The sequence below is a fragment of the Aedes aegypti genome, chromosome 2 (assembly GCF_002204515.2).
Source record: "Aedes aegypti strain LVP_AGWG chromosome 2, AaegL5.0 Primary Assembly, whole genome shotgun sequence".
Taxonomy (NCBI): Eukaryota; Metazoa; Arthropoda; class Insecta; order Diptera; family Culicidae; genus Aedes; species Aedes aegypti.
In genome coordinates, this window is record NC_035108.1 from 140,389,995 (window position 1) to 140,409,498 (window position 19,504).

Sequence of the window (19,504 nt, forward strand, 5' to 3'; positions counted from 1 at the left end):
TCTTAGGAGAACTCTTAGGTCATAACTTCAATGCATTATTATTAGGAGTTTTAAGCTGCTTACCTATAATTAGGGGCCCAGATAGCCGTAGCGGTAAACGCGCAGCTATTCAGCATGGCCATGCTGAGGGTCGTGGGTTCGAATCCCGCTGGTCGAGGATCTTTTCGTAAAGGAAATTTCCTCGTTTCCCAGGGCATAGAGTATCTTCGTACTTGCCACACGATATACACATGCAGAAATGGTCAATCGGCAAAGAAAGCTCTCAGTTAATAACTGTGGAAGTGCTCATAAGAACACTAATCTGAGAAGCAGGCTTTGTCCCAGTTGGGACGTAATGCCAGAAAGAAGAAGACCTATAATTAGTAGAAACCATGAAGTAAATTTAAAAGAAAAAAATTACATAATTGCCAAAAAAAAAAGAAAAAGAGAAAATAAAAGTATTTTTATGCCGTAAAAAGGAAAGAAATAGTGTGAAAGGAGAGACAGTACTAAAATTAATCTCCTTAAAACAACAAAACCATGAAGTCCTAGCCTTTTAAGCTAAGGTTGTACGAGTTCAACGGGGGAGGGACGTCTCGCATAAAGACGTTTCGCATAAGGACGTTTCGCATAATTTTATGGGTGGACGTTTCGCATAATGGACGTTTGGCATAAAGAGAATTATATGCCTTCTTTAAAATGCTACCTGTTCTTATATGAAACTGCTTTATGCGAAACGTCCATTATGCCAAACGTCCGTATGCGAAACGTCCTTATGCGAAACGTCTTTATGCGAAATGGGTCACCCCCGAGTTCAACATATAAATAACTGTTGAAGTTTTGGTCAAATTAAACCACTTTATTATTACATATTATTTATTCATTAATTTATTAACGTGAATTGCACTCTTAACTTATAATTGAAGATCCCTTACATACAATTGAAATTATTAATTGCAACCTTGCGTTCACTCTGAAGCATTTGATTCGACTCACACATCATTGAAGTGGTGAAAACCAAACCACATTTCGTAAGCTTGACCAGAACAACCTCCATCCAAAGCTTTCTCATAAATAAGGCATCAAGCTTCATACTGCTTCTGAAAGCTTCAAAAACATCGCATGAACACAAGTCACGACTTCATGAATCATCATCACAGTCGATTCATGCCGCGATCAGCCACAGGTAAAACCAAACAACAACAATCGCACACTGCTGAGCTGACTGCTCTGCTCTTCGGCGGCGGCGGCGGCAACAGCAAAACCATGCTCAATCGCTTGTTTTAGGTGCGGGTAACAACCTACCTTACCTGGGCCTGGGCGCAAAAACAGAACCAAACAAATCAAATGCGTTCGCAGCTTCAGCAGTTGCTTTTGGAAGTTGGTACGTATCGGTCAAGCTGGTCGCTCCTTAACGATCCATTCATTGTGATCTCTATTCTGGGTTTGGAGCACGCGTTGTTCTGTGTTGTGATTTCCCAGCGATCTCGCGGAATATTCGTTCAGATAGACTGTCGCAATCATGCTGTTCGGTCATCGATCTGTTTGATCACTTCATTTCAGGCTAGAACAGCTTCAAGCTATTAATATAGAGAAACCTGACGTAATCGAGTTCGCGGTGGCACGCAAGGTAGCAGCTTATCTACGCCTCTCGGTTAACAACTTCCGAAGTGAATGTGTTTTTTGGTGTGTTTTCGGTTGGCGTGCAAGAGAAGCTTACAGGCTGTGCAATAGATAGTGAAAGGTTGCACTTGTGGGAATCTCGGAGAGACGAGCCGGTTCCATGTGAGTGTGAAGGTAATTGAATCCAGTTTCGTTGAACCAAACTGCAACGGATCGATGCTTGTGGCCCTCGATACTCTCAGCTAGCAGTTTTGCATTCGGCGGCGAAGTGCAGTGTAGTGTGTACAATTCAGATCAATTTGAACATCTAGATCAAGGAGTTCAACCGTAAGAGTGTTCATTAAATTCAAGTGCGAGGTTGGGCTTCAGCGCTAGGAAATTGAAGTTCTAATTGTGCACCTATTATCAAGTGATTGCAATATTTTCAAAAAAAAATGGAGGTCGCCTGGCGGTTTAGGATCATTTTTGCGATGGCATTTGCGGTGATCATATTTGGCGATTTGCTCGGCTATGGGGGCGCAAAAAAAGATCCAAAAGATAAGTCACTGCTATCGGGGCTATCGACCGGTTTCGGAAGCGTGAGCGGTCACATGGATGGCACCGCGAGGTCCAGCCGAGAGAATGGTAAGTGAAGGGAAGCTGAAGGTCGCGCACCGAGACGGGAGTGGTAATTGCAATTTTCAATGAGCGTTGAGGTTCAAATTGTTTTTTTTTTTCTTGTATGCTCAAGACATTGACGAGTTTGCATGGGTTGCATTGAGTTGAGATTTATTGTCGGGAAGATAAAAAAATAATAATAAAATTACTTGAGTTTTGTATTCTTTTTTGACAGAATATATATTTAGAATGTATAAAAACGATTATTTTTACGCCTTCTGTGGTAGAGCAACTGTTTTATATATTGTGTGACAAGCGAAAAAGATGGCTCCGTTTATAAAGCCTGTTCCATTTATTTCCATTTCCATTTGGTCGATTTGTTTCCATTTCCATTTGGTCGTTTTTTTCTAGTTGTCATAGCGAAACATTTATTTCAGCCTTATACTCCGGAATAAAAACTGTATATTCCGTGGTAAGAATTTCATGAAGATTCATACAGTTTTGAAAAAGTTATAGAAGACGTAACGCGAAAGACGTAAGAAAATTCTGCCCACTTACGTTCTGAAACCAACATAGTCGGAAAGATCATTTCTTAAATTTCAAAATTCTGGGGAAAAAATACCACTTACAAACAAAAGTTTCCCATTCCTTCTATCCAACAAAGGTTCCGTGAAGTTCTGACCTGAAGACCTGTCAAGGAATGATATTACATAAAATATTTTAACGTATTCCTACCCTCTGGGCAGAATCTCAATGAAAAGAACCATTAAAGTAGATTTGAATATTGAACCTTTCAATTCCGCCCAATTGCTTATCTATTCAATTGCTTATCTATTGACAGATACGCGTATTTTGACTACCACTTGTACCCTTCTTCAATATCAGTTACTCGTATCCACTGGACTGAAGCTGGTATCGAAACAAATTTAGAAATAGCCATAGAGTGATCATTTTTTCACAGATGAAAATACTACTACTGGCTTTAGTTTTTCTATTGATTAAGTAAACAGTTTCATCCCATATAAGTTTCACTTTTGAGCTAGTTCAGCTTAGAGTAGCAATTGAATAATTTTTCTTCGATAGTTCAATTGTGAACGAAATATTACATATTTTGTGCATTTAAACAAGTGTCGTTGAGAACCAGTTTACGATGGGGGTGACCCATTACACATAAAGACGTTTGGCATAATGAACGTTTCGCATAAAGCAGTTTCATAGAAGAACAGGTACCATTTTGAAAAAGGCATACAATTTTCATCATGCCAGATGTCCATTATATCGAACGTCCTTATGCGTAATGTGGCGGGGGTTCATGATTATTGTGTTTTATTATCCGGATGTTTTTATATGTTTCATAAACTGTTTATCACTGTTGATCAGCAATGTAAAGATTGGTGGTTACTGTAACATTCCAGTTCAAGGGCCAAATTAGCAAAAGTATTGTAATGTTTGTGTTTTGTGAAAAGGTCGTAAAATGCTATAGAGGTTTACACTGTATCCAAAGTTTCACAATTTTACGTGCCCTGGAACAATTTTTAAAACATGTTTGAAGTGAGCAGGGAAATTACTTTTGAATAACCCCTCGGCACATTTTATTACTGGACGAGCTGTCATTTTGTAAATTGAAGTGTCATTGAGTCAAAACTAAGATATCAAAGCACAATAAAAAATGTATGCTTAGAAAACTGTGCTCTTTCGATTAAGCAAAGAAAAACGGTAACTGTTTCAACGCCAAACAACCCAATTAGACACAGTTGTCGCAGAGTAATGGTTTTTAAGCTTTTTTTTTCTATGAAAGTGAATTGAAAAATTTCATGTATTCTTATAGGTGTCATACTGCCGTGAATCGCAAGTCAGTCCCATCTGTAAAAGTAGGCATTGAGAAAATGAGATGTGAAGTTTCAAAACTCGTTTTCCATGCGAATATTCAAAAAATTCCAGAGGATTGGAACATGTTCAAATCTAAGAGAAACTTTCACAATTTGCTTTTCACCGTGGTATATTTCTGAGAAAAATATAAAGATGATCAAAACACGGTGCGGAATTCTATAGTGGGACTGATATGCGGTTACTTTTCATTATGGGACAATTTGACTAGCTGTTTTTTCCTAATTTTTCCGAACAAATCATATTAATTCATAAGGGCAGCTGAAAGAGCATTGAAAAGTATGTTGAAAACTGAACTGAACTCAATTTTGACGAAAATGCAGATGGGACTGACTTGCGATTCACGGCAGCATAGATGTCATAAAGATACGGTATCTGTTCGACTTTGAAAAAAAAAAATCAGTAGATGGTCCTTGTTGTTACAAAAACTTTACCGAAGACAAATGCCGTAAATGCTTCATTACCGAGTTATCGATTTTGTCCCGCCAGATTGCGTTCCTGACCCATAGTGCATTGAACTACATTCAGAAAGTTTTAAGCTACCTTATGGAAACAAGATTGAACTTTTGGAAAAATTCAAAAACCTAATTTAAATCCTCGAAACTATTAGACATAGAGATAACGACCTTCGGCACTTCGGAAAGCAATCGTTTGAGGATTTTTTTTTATTGAATACAGTGTTGCCAAATATACTTTTCATACAATTTTGAATCGTTTAATAAATTTTACGTCGAATGGGTATTTTTTATAAAAAAAAGGTCCATCGTGTTAGCCAGACGTCCGATTCAAAAAAATTGCGATTATAAGTCTAAAAGTCCGATTTTTTGCATTAAACCCCAAGAAATCCTTAATTTTGACAAAAAATATCATATGCAATCTCAAATTAAGGTATTTCTGGCTAATTGAGTGCCTAGCAAATAAAAGATAATAAAAATTAAAATGTTTCTGCCATAGGGAGCCGGATCCTATTCTTGGTACTTTTGATTCACTTCGACAGTGAGGGTTTTTGAAAGCTTCAGTGCTCATATTTGGTCACAATATGCGTTTAACTTATGCGCACCTTATTTCAAAGTTTCAGACAACGCCTATTTATTATTTCAAAATTTTTTATCTTGTGTTTGGTGGTGGTTATCAATATAAAACGACTGGACTGGAAAAAAAATTGTTAGAATCTATGATCTGGCAACACTGTTGTGAGCTTATTTTTAAATGACTATTACTTGTAAAATCCTCAATAAACCAACAATGCCTGAATTTGTATTTGAGTTAGAAATTCTCCTTTGAAATCCAAAACTGTAAAATTCGCACTTGAAAATCTTTTGTATATCAATATGAAACGATTTGATTGAAACAAAATATAAAAAAAAAATGTAAAAATCGATGATCTGGCAACATTGTTGTGATCTTATTTTTGAATGGCTAATACTTGTTATGCTCTTAATCAGCCAACAATACTTGAAACCCGGAAACTGCTATTTTTTAAATTAAAAACATGGTTACCAATAAATTCCGGACCTCTTTATATTTTAGACCCTCTAGGTCGTTTTCCAAAAAAACAATCCCTGGTTAAATCAATTGATCAACTTAATTCGCAAGTCATTTGGATATATGGGACTGTTTTACACTTGCATCAACTGTTTTACATAGACAATAATTTTATTTTGACTAAAATTAATTTATTTCAATCGGTTCATCCATCCAACTGCTTCAGCACGTTCCATGTAGAAATTGAAACCGACAGATTTTTTTCAAATTTGTACAAACACTTTTTTCGAATTGTTGAGCTAAAAGCGAAAATTCTTCCCATTTTGAATTGTAAATTGATTGATTTGGCTATGCGCGAGCAAATTGAACCAACAGATACTTTGACATTGTCTCCGCCGGGAGTTCAACATGTACACTTTAAGGGTTCAAGTTATATTATGATTTCAAAAACAGTAAAAACTAGTGATCCATAATTGAACTATTTTAAACGTATTTGTATTTGTCAAAGGAAGCATTCCTCTAAATTTTGGCATGTTCATTGACTTGGTTACGCTGTGTAGATAATTGATTGAGCCATGAGCAAGAGCATGGATGACCGTACATTTCGTAGTTGTTACTCCGTGATTGACCAATATAATCAGAATTGCACTAGGAACCAACAGACGGAGCTTAAGAGTAGCGTGCTGTCTTCAGAGCACAATTTAGAGAATTCCAAATATTATAAAGTCAATAACGGCAACGTCCTTACAGTCATCGGGGAAGGAAAGGAAGGTTAGTGTGACATCCGTTGTTACTGAAGCCCGAGTATACCTCTGCATTTTCATGGTTGTCATGGGAAGGAGTTTTTGTTAGTGGGAAGGAGTAAGAAGTTACACAATCTGAATTCACATTGATAAATTATGTGATTAATGTAGCTTCAATTTAAAGTCATCTGACCAGATAGATGAAGATTGAACATAAAATATGTTGACACATCTGGTGACGAACCATTCATACATTTTGCAAATACAAAAATGGACATTTCAGGAGGAATGTTAGAATGGCATCCATTATTACTAAAGATCGAGAATACCTAAGCATCTCCATCATAAACACATGAGGTTTCTGTTGGTAAGGTAGCTTCAAAAGTCATATCATATAGATTTAATTAGATAGGTTCTGGAAAATGAATCAAGATTGTCTCCTTTAAGTCTGTAATGGAAACGTCTACACTTCTTGTGTTTAATTATTCGAAGTTCCATTTTGTAATTTCAAAACCAGAGCAATGGTAAGTGTGTTTGCAAAATATGAATAAGAGTATGCCGTCACTTGGAGTGACGAACGAAACATAGGTTTTCTTTTATACACATTCATAACGTAGCATTCATACCGTTTGATTGATGTAAAGACATATTTTACTTAATTGAAACCAAGTCATGAGACGAGCTCACCAATTGGTAATCCATCGTCAATAGGGCAGTAACAAATTTCGTCAACCATACGCCTGCACACGTGTGCACACGGGCTGCCGAAATGCGAAAACCAGCTTGATTGCTCGTGCCATCTCGAAGCTCTGTCCGGCAAAAACGCGCAAACAGAGAAGAAAAAAAAAACACTATTTCTCGGTCCTTCTCGAAGCACTGCCCGTAAAAAACACAAAACGAGAGGAAAAACACATTATTCTTCGGCCTTCTCAAAGCACTACCCGGCTAAAACGTGCAAACCGAGAAGAAAATAAGCACACACGATTCCTCGGGCCTTCTCGAAGCACTCACCACCACCCGTGAGTACAGATTTGATAAAAACTCTAAAAAACGATTAAATGATCCATCATCGTCATCACTGAAACTTCAACAGAAGTTTTTCAGGCAAGCACTGAAATTTATTCGACGAAAATATTCACTATTTATCGGTTGGAAAATTGAAAACAGTGAACACATTTCTTTCACATGATCTTGGAAGAAAAAACTACTTTTTTAATATCTGAAATTTATGATGGACCGTTCGCCCTTAAGGGCTGTTTAGATTATATTTTTTTCTAATTCATCTTTCAGAACTGGCTCCAGACTCATACATATTCGATAAACTGTGATCCCCCAAATGTACTCTAAGAGAAAATATTTGGACAACATAGTATATAGTTTTATACTCAAAAGCTATACTCAGTACTCGAAAGTAAAATGTTTTCAAGACTCGTTTACGTTTCACTGAGGCCTTGAGTGTCTGCAAGAAAAACGTATATTAGTCAATTATTGTCCTATTAAATAAAACACCTGTTTATTATGTTAATGTAACCAAATCTGGCAACACTGTTATCTCATAACTGGTTGAAGTCAATTATTTTGTCATATAGACTAGATAGACAAAATTGAAATAAAAAATAACAATTGAATAACGTGATAGTCTGCTCACACTATCATAAGCCTCTTTTTTAATTGGCTATTGTTTGTTTACTTCCTCATCAGCCCAAAATACCTTAACTTTGCAATGATTAATAAATTCTGCGTTGATATCCCAAATTGAAAATTCGAACTTTTTTAACTTAAAAACGTGATTTCTCAAGATTGGATTAACGAACCGTTCCATCATAACCAATTCAAGAATTATTATATTGCGTATAACGCGCAAAATTATTTGATTTTTAAATTAAATAAAAAAAGGTACATCGGTGATATTCACCTACCGAAGAACAGTCACTTTTAATGCAAAGCTGCCTACATGTCTACAATCGATAATCAAAAAGGATTACTAAACTACAAAAGCCATTAAATAAGGCAAACTCAAATGGAACCGCTCAATAGTAAGAAAGATATGGGAGATTGGATTTTTAAACAATTCGCCCTAATGTGCACGTATGATCTAATAATGCAAAAGTGAAATATAAACTCCCAAGATCCCACCCTTCTCGAGTAGCTCGTCAACAGACAATTATTGGTGTCTTTGTTTACCATACAAATTTGTTGATTTGGTTAACAGTCCTAACCATATTCAAGATCCTGTTGACTGCTCTTCTTTTCTAATCGGCTGCACAAATCAAAGCTTCAATTGACATGCTTCTAATAATAGCATAAGAACAAGTGGCTCAAACAAGAGAGTGGTCGACCACCAGCAGACACGCACGTACATATTCCGGTTTGTTTTGCGCGTTTGCTCATACACATCTAGGTAGGTAGGTATCTCACACGAGCCTTATGATTCAAAACAATAATCTACTCCGCTGCATACAAACCGCTCCATTATCGACCAAATGTTGGGTGGCCACACTGGTCTTTAGTTTATTTACGCAAATGCAAAATTCAAACATTGACCAACACGTCGGATTCTTTGCTGCTAGCATTTTTTTTTTAAAGCTTCGGTCAAACCAGTAGTGCAATTAGCATTTGGTTCTAAGGGGGTTTTACAAATTTGACAAATATTGATTTGAAGAATTGCAATCGATCTTTACGCACATTTATTGTTTGCAACAATTGGGCCTTCCTTAGAGCCGAGTGGTTAGAGTCCGCGAGAACAAAGCAAATCCATGTTGAAGGTATCTGGATTCGATTCTCGCTCGGTCCAGGATCTTTTCGTAATGGAAATTTCCTTGAGAGTTTCCAGGGCATAGAGTTTCATCGTACCTGCCACACGATATACGAATGCGAAAATAACAACTTTGGCAAAGAAAGTTATCAGTTAATAATTGTGGAAGTGCTCATTGAACACTAAGCTGAGAAGCAGGATCTGTCCATTTTGTGGGCGCTATGTCAAGAAGAAAAAGAAAAAGAATTATTGTTCCAAAAAGATTTACTATTACAGAAGTTTTTACAGAAAGTTCTACAATAATTGTTTGCAATTTCTTGGCCATGCATCAATTGATGTGCAAAATTTAATTGCTTTAATTAGCTTTGATCAAATTTGACCAGAACATTGATGTCACTGAATCGAATCAGCCTTACTTTTTCTGCTCTTGGCGGGGGGAGTTGGGTTCAACTCCCAAAATCCCCCTTAGTTGCGCCACTGGCTCGTACAGTTTCTAATATTTTTTCAAGGGTACCAAAATCACACAAAATTAACAGTTTGTGTTTCTTTATTCACCAAACCGTCACAGAAATCACATCCGCCGACAGAGAAACACCCCTTGCCCCTCAGTCGTACACAAGCGGAAGCAGCAGCAGTAGTAGCGGTAACAGCGAGAGTGATAACAAGCTGTCGTCGACCAGCGATGGCCAGGCGGCAGATCTGGCGCTTCACAAGGAACGACTGAAGAACTCACTGCGGGAGGCATGCCTGCCGAAGCTGCTGTGCGAGATGGCAGCGAAACCCAACTACTCGCTCAACGTGCGCGAAAGGGACCTGCTCTCACTGATACGGTAAGTTGGTCGCTCTTCAAGGTCATGGGCCACATTCTAGTCGATTCGGCACTGTTTAGCAAATCAAGTCAAGTCAGTATTCAAGCCAGCAGCCTATTGAATGCACCAATAAAAAATTGAAAATTTTACTAATAACGGCATAGACTCTAAGAGTAAGAGTCTTTACCCTTCATATGACTACATGGAGCATCGCATTGAGTTTTTGGGTTGTTCTTGGTTTTACCAGGACTCTTTCGAACATAGGTCTTAGAATCTACAAGCGTAACCGGTTATATTTTGATAATTTTTAGTGGCACAGACCCTTCGCCATACAAAGTCACATAAGTAACGAAATATCATTTATTTCAACTTATATCTTTGTTCTCGATTCTACAAGAATTCCATGGAGTATATGCCTTAAGATCTTTATTCGTAAGCATAGTAATAGAAAATAGAAAATATTGATCATGGCGCGGTTTTCTCATTTACTATGGAGCATTTTCATATTCCCACAGTAGCAAAAACCTTTTGTCCCTCAAGCCCACGTCTATTGGTGCAACAACATGATGAACCACCGGCGGAAGCTCGTGAATTTCCAATTAGCACGTTTGGTAAGCAGTTGCGTTTGCAGTCAGTCATGGAAAGCCATTGAAGCGTTTCGGATCGGGACGATTAAATAATGGCTATGGCTGGCACGCAGTTTGTTATCTTCTATGGCATTGTTTTGAATCGAATTTACGGCCGATGATGGCCGGCCATTATATTTGAATGCGTTTTTCAATCGCTCATTATGTGCAAAACTGGAAACCGTTTGGATATGGATTTATATTTAAACTCCAGTTGAAACACAATAGTTGATGGGTTTCCAAAGAGTTCACCGTTTAATTACTGGATACATATTCAATTCACTTTACTGCGCATTGGGATTCGAAGTTTGGTTCCGGAATTAGAATATTTATAAAAATTGTTCCTTGTAAGCCCTAGGTCAGGAAATTTTCAATTTGAAAAGAACTTCAACCTATTAGGATTCAAATCCATCTACCTCCAACATGGTTTTGCTGTAATGTTGAGCTTTTATCAATTGAGATCATGTAATCACCTGAATATGTTTTCCAATAATCTAAGACATAAAGTTCAAAGATAAACGTCAAAGGTAATTGCTAAGATCTTGTTGAATAAACATCGTTTATTTTATTTTTCAGTCCCCATTTTCAAGTGTGCAAACCATCTTCCAACCGAAGCTTCTCCTGAATATTCAAAGCTTTTTTCGACATATGTTCGTAAACTAATCTCACCAGGCAGTGTGGAATCAGCTATTTCTGTAAGTAGCACATCATAAGTTACTGAAAATCAGTCTTGGGTGTTCGAGGGAAGCACCGATTTCCGAAGACTGCTTCACCCTATTCAAACACCAAATCACACTAGCAAAGATTATGGATAAAAACAAAAAGATTTTAGAGAAAGTAATTCCCTTCTTCATATATAAACATGACATACCACTTTAAATAATTGCTTAACGTACATAGTTTACTATGTTGAACGTCTGAATAGATAAAACCTTTGAAAATATGTGATTCCTATTGGAAATACAACGATCAGAATAGATCAGAAAAGGTTATTTGCATTTTTGGAAAGACGCAAAACCGGTATTGATTTTATTTTAACAAAGTTGAGTATATTTTGCCTAGTCATACTGATTCATGCTTAGTCACCTATAGAAAACACGCGCAGAGGACAGCGATCATCTTCAAAATAGAAATACCACCTTAATGTGATACTAGAAACTAGATGAGATACCTTTCGGTTGAGGCAGATTAGTTGGATGGAAATGTACGGAACATTAAAATTCATAGATGCTTATGATCGTTTTTGTCAGTAACTTAATTCGAAATAGAAGTTTTGATTTTCTAATTATTTTATTTCTCTCTGCAAAGCTTCTACTATTGTTTATATCTTTCTAAAGCAATTTCGATTTATGTATAAGCCTGACCATAATTATGGAAGAGATTATTTAACATTTATGTTATCAAGGGATCAAATAGTCGTACCAGTTAGCGTGCAGCTATTCAACAAGATGAAACTGAGGGTCGAGGGTTCATTGGTCGTGGGTCTTTTCGATGTGGATTTTGTTTCATCCTATCAGGGCATAGAGCAGGGTTTCTCAACCAGTGGTCCGCGGACCCCCAGGGGGGCGTGATGAATTCTCAGGGGGTCCGCAATAGCGTTGGGCAAAATTGTCTATAACATCGATGTTACTGAATCGATTCACATTTGAACTGCTGAATCGATTCACCGATTTAATCGAATCTCTTGAATCGATGTTTTTGAATCGATTCGAATCGAATTCAAATTTAAAATATAGTTTGAAATGAGACCAGATGCAATTACATTCAATTTTAATATACCTCAATTAAATCAGTTCTGAAACTCAATAGAACAGATTTACTATTGCAAAAGGCTTATTAAAAATTTGATTTATTTTTCATTATGCCATTAAGAAATATTCATAATTTTCAACAAAATGAATCGAATCAAAAAATCGAATAAAGAGAATCGATTCACTCGATTTCAGATGCCCCAAACATCGATTCAAAAAATCGATCAATTGGAATGAAAACATCGATTTTTGGAACATCGATTCAAAATCGCCCATCGCTAGTCCGCAAAGCCAATGTTAATGGGGATCGCTTTTCTTGATTGATGAATTAATGTGAGGAATCATTAGGAACATTTTGCAAAAGATCATTGATACGGGGCTTAGACTTTCGATATCACAACTATTTCAAAATTTGACTTTTTTTCTATCTACACATTTAATGATTTAATACTTGTTTGAATGCATTATGATTCGTGGTTTAGGGCTACCCAGCCAAGTAGAAGTTTCACAACTACCAAAAACTAAACATTACATATACTTTGCAATTGGATTGAATGGACAAATTGTGAAGTTTGCGAAAAAGTTACACGTCTTCTCGGTGAGAACTCACGACTCCCTGTTCTCTAGATAGGGCCCATAGAAGTACGCCACGAGAGGACCCATGGACGCAGAAGTTAACCTGAATTCGATATCAGCTTAATAATCACGTGGTCCTCTTTCGCAAAGCGCACCTCTTTCGGATGAATTAAATGCCCATCCAAACACAACGCTTTCTATTTATATCCAATGCCTAGCCCGAGAGCGTATTATTGATTAGGTATTGAAATACCACACACCACTTGCCAACGACGTGCTAGCTGAGATTTCTATAGTGCGGGCTTCCAATGGGTCGCGACGTTCTCAAACGACCGGTTACGGAACATGAGTCCGTTACATGATATATGTAAGGTACCGTGGGGTAAGTGGATACAGAAAAATCATTAGTCAACTTCATTAATATGTGCAGCTAACGTGAATAATGTAATTCAAACTTTTTTCTGTGGATTGCAAATGAGGGACTAATATACTTCAAATCATCGATTATTTCGATTTTTCTGATTGTTATGAATTGAGTAGGAGGGACTTAAAAATTTAATCGTAGCCGTTGAAACTCAAATTCTTCATTGTTTCCACTCAATACATTGTCAGAATTTTCTAGAACCCATCAGTAGAATTTTCGATGAGATTTTTCACTGTTGCAATGAAACCGTATTAGTTATCCATCAAAAATGACTTGATGGATAACTAACACGGTTTTTTGAGAGTTCCTGGCGAAAGTTTTAACGAATACTTGCAGATCCAAAAAATACTTGGTGGATACATAAACTGTTTTTGGAAATATTTTTTCGTGAACTGTATGAATTTTTGAATTTTAGTGCAACCTCAAGGAAAATGTTCATATCTTGTGAAAATCTTTTGGTATGAAATCTGTATTCGGCTTTCGGAAGTATCTTTGACAAATTATTGTCAAAAGTTCATGTTGGAAACTTTTTTAACTATCTCATTTTTGTTGAATTTAAGCAAACAAAAAAATAGAAACTTCATATCGGACTCTTGAAAAGATGTTTTGTAGACTCCTAACAAATTTATTTGTAAACTTAGTGCACTACAGATGATCTGAGTAGAATTTCAACATTGACTATGATGGATTACAGAAGTTATTTTTGAGTATACATTCCAAGAATATATGTTGATTGGCATAGAGTATTCTCGTGTCTACCATTCGATAAAAGAATGCAAAAATAGCTAATACGAACAAGGGGAGACGCATGAGCTGATCCAGCTTGAATCTAACGCCAAAAATAAGAAGAAGCAGTTTCAAGATATGATTTTGTTATCATGGAAGATTTAGAATAGAACACTTGAATGTGGAACCGTAAACCGGGGGCAAATCGAAATGTAAATTTGGAATGTATTTGGTGACCATTTTGTTTTACGTCAATTTACCAAAAAAAAAAAATGTTGGCAAACAAAGGCTAGGTGATAAGGAACTACACTGAAAAAATTATACAAATCGGTTATCTGAAAATAACGATGTGATGTTTTTTTTTGAATTTTAAAGATCTTTATTTGACCAGCGTGGTATCAGACACATGAATGCTCATTACTCGAAGATGGTTGAACCAAAATGCTTCATTTTTTCACAACATACTCTCATCGATGTTTTGTTCCGAGGAGTGAATATCCGAATACGATAAAAATTCTGTTGCATGACATTTACGTGGGTAAAGCGTCAGTCCGCCAAGGAAATATGGAATATCTCAGGATCCAGTTGATCAATGAACAATATTGACACAGATTATAAAACTAGAAAAGTTTCTTGAGAACTTGTGAAAGAATGGTGCAAAAATATCAAGAAACAAAAACAGTTATCGATGTTTAAATATTTTTATTGCGGTAATATATGAAGCTACCGGCAGAGGGGTTTATTGGAAAAATAAGCTCATTTCAAATAGAGATGGGCAAAACGGATCGACAAAATGGAGAGAGCCGTTCAAAAGAACTCATTCAAATAAGTGATTCGTGGCTCTTTTTTTTCGAGAGTCAGTTCTTTCAACCAGCAGTAAGGGACCGTCCATAAATGACGTAGCATTTTTTTACTCATTTTTTACACCCCCCTTCCCCCTCGTAGCATTTCGTCACAAATGCTGATACCCCCCCTTGGGAAATACGTAGCATACCACGCAACCCCCCCCCCCTACATTTGTTTATTTCTTTTCTTTAACAATTCTGTTAAAACAAAAAATTGGGAATCAGAAATTCAATACAGATTTTGATATTAATTACTGACTGAAACGTAAGGATATTCTAACAAATAAATGCTTGATTTGCAGCTGCGCTCAAAAGTAATTTGGAAAACAGTTTAAAATGAACTTTTTCCTGTTTAAGTTGTTGGCTAAATTGTATTACTTTTGCAGTTGTTAACATGAAAAATTAGTTTACAGCTGAAAATATAGATAAAAGGAAAAATCTTGGATTGCATTAATGAAGCTAACAGTAACGAGTAAGGGTACAATAGATTTTATATGTTGAAAAGACATTCAGTTACATAAAAGTTTTGTTTTTTAATTATTCGCTGTTAAGAAACAGATTTTAATGAAAATGATCAAAATAAGATACATTTAATTTGAAATGGATATTCGTCATTATTTTCCAAATTCAAATTCATTTAGAAATTAGGTGCAGATGTAGAAAAGATTACACTTGTAATATTTGGAATGTTCAGAAAATCTTAGCGATTATTATACAAGTTTTTCAACTTTGTTAATAATTCAGCTTAACTTCATTATCGTTTCCCATACTGAAATAATCTTACACAACCTATAACAAAACAATTAAATAATAAAAATAATCTTTCTTCAAATTACCAAGTTATTAAGAAAATTGAATGATAAAATAATTTCGCTAACACTCGAATCTGTTGTCCAGGCTTTTCCATCAAGTTTTATTCAGGCTATTCCATCAAGAGCATTCATATATCAAAACAAATCGATGAGTTGATTGGGTGGAGATCTTCTGCAACATTGAGAGCATAATTCACGGAACGAATATCTTGTTTTAATGTAATATTTACCAAAGCGAACATATGTTTTTTTTTTTTTTAAGAAATAAGCTCTAACAGAAAATATGAATAAAACTAAAACAATGTTTTCCAAGTCGATTGATTTTTAATTAATTCATTTACCTTTCAATTTATATATTTATAAATTAATTTGTTAATACATGAAAATAATGCTCACATAATTATTTAAAGCATTAAAAAAATCTGTTTGATTGCTCTACAGAAAATCTAAAATTTCTTAGATTTTTTTTCAGTCTTGTCATATGAATGTTTTGAAGCTTTACCCAACTTTATAAGTCAAACAAAGAAAAAAGAAGGTTGATAAAAAAAAATAATTGTATGTCATTTTTTTCAGCGCCTCTCATTTTACCGACGTGATTCAAAATGCTACGTCCACTAACTAGAACCCCTCCCTCCCCCTCGTCACACATCTTCACAAATTCAGGAAGCCCCCCCCTCCCCCCTAAAAAGCTACGTCATTTATGGACGACCCCCAACACAACGGATCAAAATAAAAAGTGACCCGTCATAAGAGAGAACTGGCTCTTTAGCGCCGTCCACAAATTACGTAACGCTCTAGGGGGAGGAGGAAAGTAGGCTCAAACGTTACGGCTCATTCAAAATTGTTATTTTTTCCATAAAAAAAACCTTACAGAGGGGGGAAAGGATGTGGAATATTGTCAATTTTAGCGTTACATAATAAATAGACGTTGCCTTTTCTCCTATTTTTTCGTTAGTATCGAGGCTTTATTATAACGCTTGACACGTGCCTTGCTTTGTGCGCCATACCAAAGATTTACTGCCTCTCCGTGCTCTCAGCATAGACAGACAAATTTGCTCCGCCCTCTCGATTTACAGGCAAACGAAAGATAAAGAGAGAAAGACTTCGCCTGAACGGCAGAGCACATAGTTTTGCAACTTTAATTTGGTTCGGGTAGGGGAAATCGGCCGAATATCGTGTTTGTGTCCGCACGAATCGTGAGTTTCTTGGGAAGAATGTACGAAGAATGAGGAAGCAAAAGAACGGACTGAACCGTTGGATCCGTTCGTTCGGCTCAGTTCGCTCTTTCTTTATGAGCCGCTGAGCCACTAAGCCTCACTAAAGTGAGTGATTAGGATCGGATCCGTTCACTAAAAAGAGCCGTTTTGTCCATCTCTAATTTCGAAAGAAACTGCCTACCTATAGTTCCAGCAATCTAATTGTAGAATTTTTTTTTTCAGGGGCCTACATTTATTGGATGAAGTTTTTTCAATTTTTGAACGTGTTTCGTCACATGATGATTAAATTTGCCCCAAAGTGACATTTTTTTGTGATTGTCAATTGAGTAGGTCAGCGAAGAACTAATCTGTCAAAGATAGTTGAACAATATCAATAACCTTCTGGACGATATTTCAGAAAGCTCTATAATACTGATAAATTTCCCCTTGGTTTACGGTATTTGAGTATTTTTGAAACGCTAAAAAGCCTGGCGATTAACGATTACTATTTGATGAAGTTTAAATGACTTCGCAACTTATTCTTGATGGGCAAGTTATTGAAGAACTTAAATTAACTCTTAGCAAAACGCGTTTTTGCAAACTGGGGACTTTTTTGTAATCAATGTAAGATATTTTCATACAACGTTTAAACATTTAGAGGTATGCAACGCCTCATTTACTTAATGTAATTCATTCAGTTTTGGACGAGATGTATCCATCTAGGTATCCATTTCTATTCCATAAACGATTGACATTTATTAATAAATCAACGTTAAAACATAGTAATCAATTGATATTTATACAGTAACATAATTTTATACAAATACTTATGGACTGACCTAGAATGGATTTCGTTACGTTTTTCGTCTTAATGAAACACAATGTTTTGTCTAATATTTATCTTTAAATTTGGTATTTTTATAAAAAAGTGCTAACAAGATGAAGTTAAAATCTTCAAGCCAGCGTGCAGAAATAATCAAATTATCTTCTATACATTATAAAATTATCAAATTTATTGTAGCATAATAAGCTATTCAACAAATTTATTCAAAATCAGCTAAAGCTGCAAATCTTGCAAGACTTATTATTTTAAAATACATTATAGGCGCCTAAAGCTCATAACTATGTATCTTATTTTGTAATCCGAACGTTTAAGTTTGTTTTAGCAAATTTCGTAATCAATTTTACAAAGATGCTCCGTATCCGGTGGTCTAAGCAATTACGGTAGTCGACCCGTTTTCGTTGACATTCGAAAGCCTTTGCATTCAGCATTCGTACGTAAGGAAGAGAAATGTCATCGGAAAACGTCACTTTTTGATTTATTTTTATCATTTTTCGAAATAACAGCTGCTTTTATTGTATGTTTGTCATATTCGTCATAACAAGCAAGATCAAACCATTCTTGTTGTTCATGATCGGATATTAATATTAATAAAATATATGCAAGATAATCAATGAAAATGTCATCGTGTTAGACGATATTCATTCCACAGTTGTTGTGTTTCTCGATGTTCATTCTACCGCTTGGGCTGTGTGTGAGATGTGACGGTAGCGGATGAATGTAAGGAAATAATTTGACTGCTGACCATGGAAGCGAAACGAACTTCGAAAAAAAAATGTCGAATGTTTACAGAACTGTTCATAATACACTAAAATCTCAATAAATTGAGTTGAGACAAATAAATGGGAAATTGTGTATTAGAAAGTTTCGCGGGAATGAACTTATTTATTTTCCACTTATGTTTTGTAGTTAAGTTCAGACGGTTTAAACCTATAAATTTTTATAACATATTATTGGTCGTAATAACTGATTGTTTGATAAACGCTTTACGTCCAGTAAACTCATGTTATTAAGCTGAATAAATTGTTGAGTTTAAAAGGTGATCTCATCCAATAATTTCCTGTAATATAGCCACTAAAATAAAAATAAATAATAATAATATAGGTCATAGGATCCACCTAAAACTCTGTATACTAATACAAAGGGCAAGAGTCTACATCATCATTACAAACCATGAATATACAACCATTTAGGCTTGTATACCCTTAAGCCCATTGAGTACATGGTGAACCAAGAATACGTTACTTCCCATACAATGATTGAATGGTTGGGAGATTGAAGGTATCTACTCCAGAATGTTTTTGGGTGAACTGGAACACCCGTTGTACTCACTTGATTACCAAAACGAGGATCTTGGTGAAACAAATGGTTCTTCAAAATATTAAATTCATCTAGGATCCACAATTTTGAGATATTCCTCTACTTAGAAATGATGAATTGATCTTTTACTCATGTAGAATCATATGCCCAAACTCCAAGAAATACTTGGAAGAACTCATCTTGCACACATTTTAGCCAGAGTAAGAGTAAAAGAAGTTAATAATATGCTTAAGATAGATTGTACGACATTTCCCAGAATGACGTTCCCCAGAAATCCATTCCCCAGAATGGGACATTCCCCAGAAAACCATTCCCCAGAATGGGACATTCCCCAGGAGAAAAATAAGAGATTTTTGAGGTGTTCAAATCCAGGAAAATGGTAAATAGTAAATAGTGAATGCATCTAACTGGAAAATTCGAGGAAAACCATAATTTTCATAAGTAAAACATGTAAATGTAATTCGGAAATGTAATTCGAACCATTTGGACGATTTTTATATTTTTTGACG

At 35.8% G+C, this 19,504-nt stretch overlaps 2 protein-coding genes across 2 annotated transcripts in view; one reads left to right on the top strand and one right to left on the bottom strand.

Annotated features, from left to right (window-relative positions):
- LOC5578284 (pikachurin) overlaps nt 1–19,504 on the bottom strand; it is a 783,038-nt gene that overhangs the window by 413,030 nt on the left and 350,504 nt on the right. The window lies entirely within an intron of this gene.
- LOC5567864 overlaps nt 1,218–19,504 on the top strand; it is a 41,555-nt gene continuing 23,268 nt past the window's right edge. The window contains exons 1-2 of the mRNA XM_001651836.2: nt 1,218–2,226; nt 9,638–9,899. Of these exons, the coding sequence (XP_001651886.1) occupies nt 2,037–2,226; nt 9,638–9,899 (452 nt within the window). The 5' untranslated portion in view covers nt 1,218–2,036. The remainder of the gene's footprint in view (nt 2,227–9,637; nt 9,900–19,504) is intronic.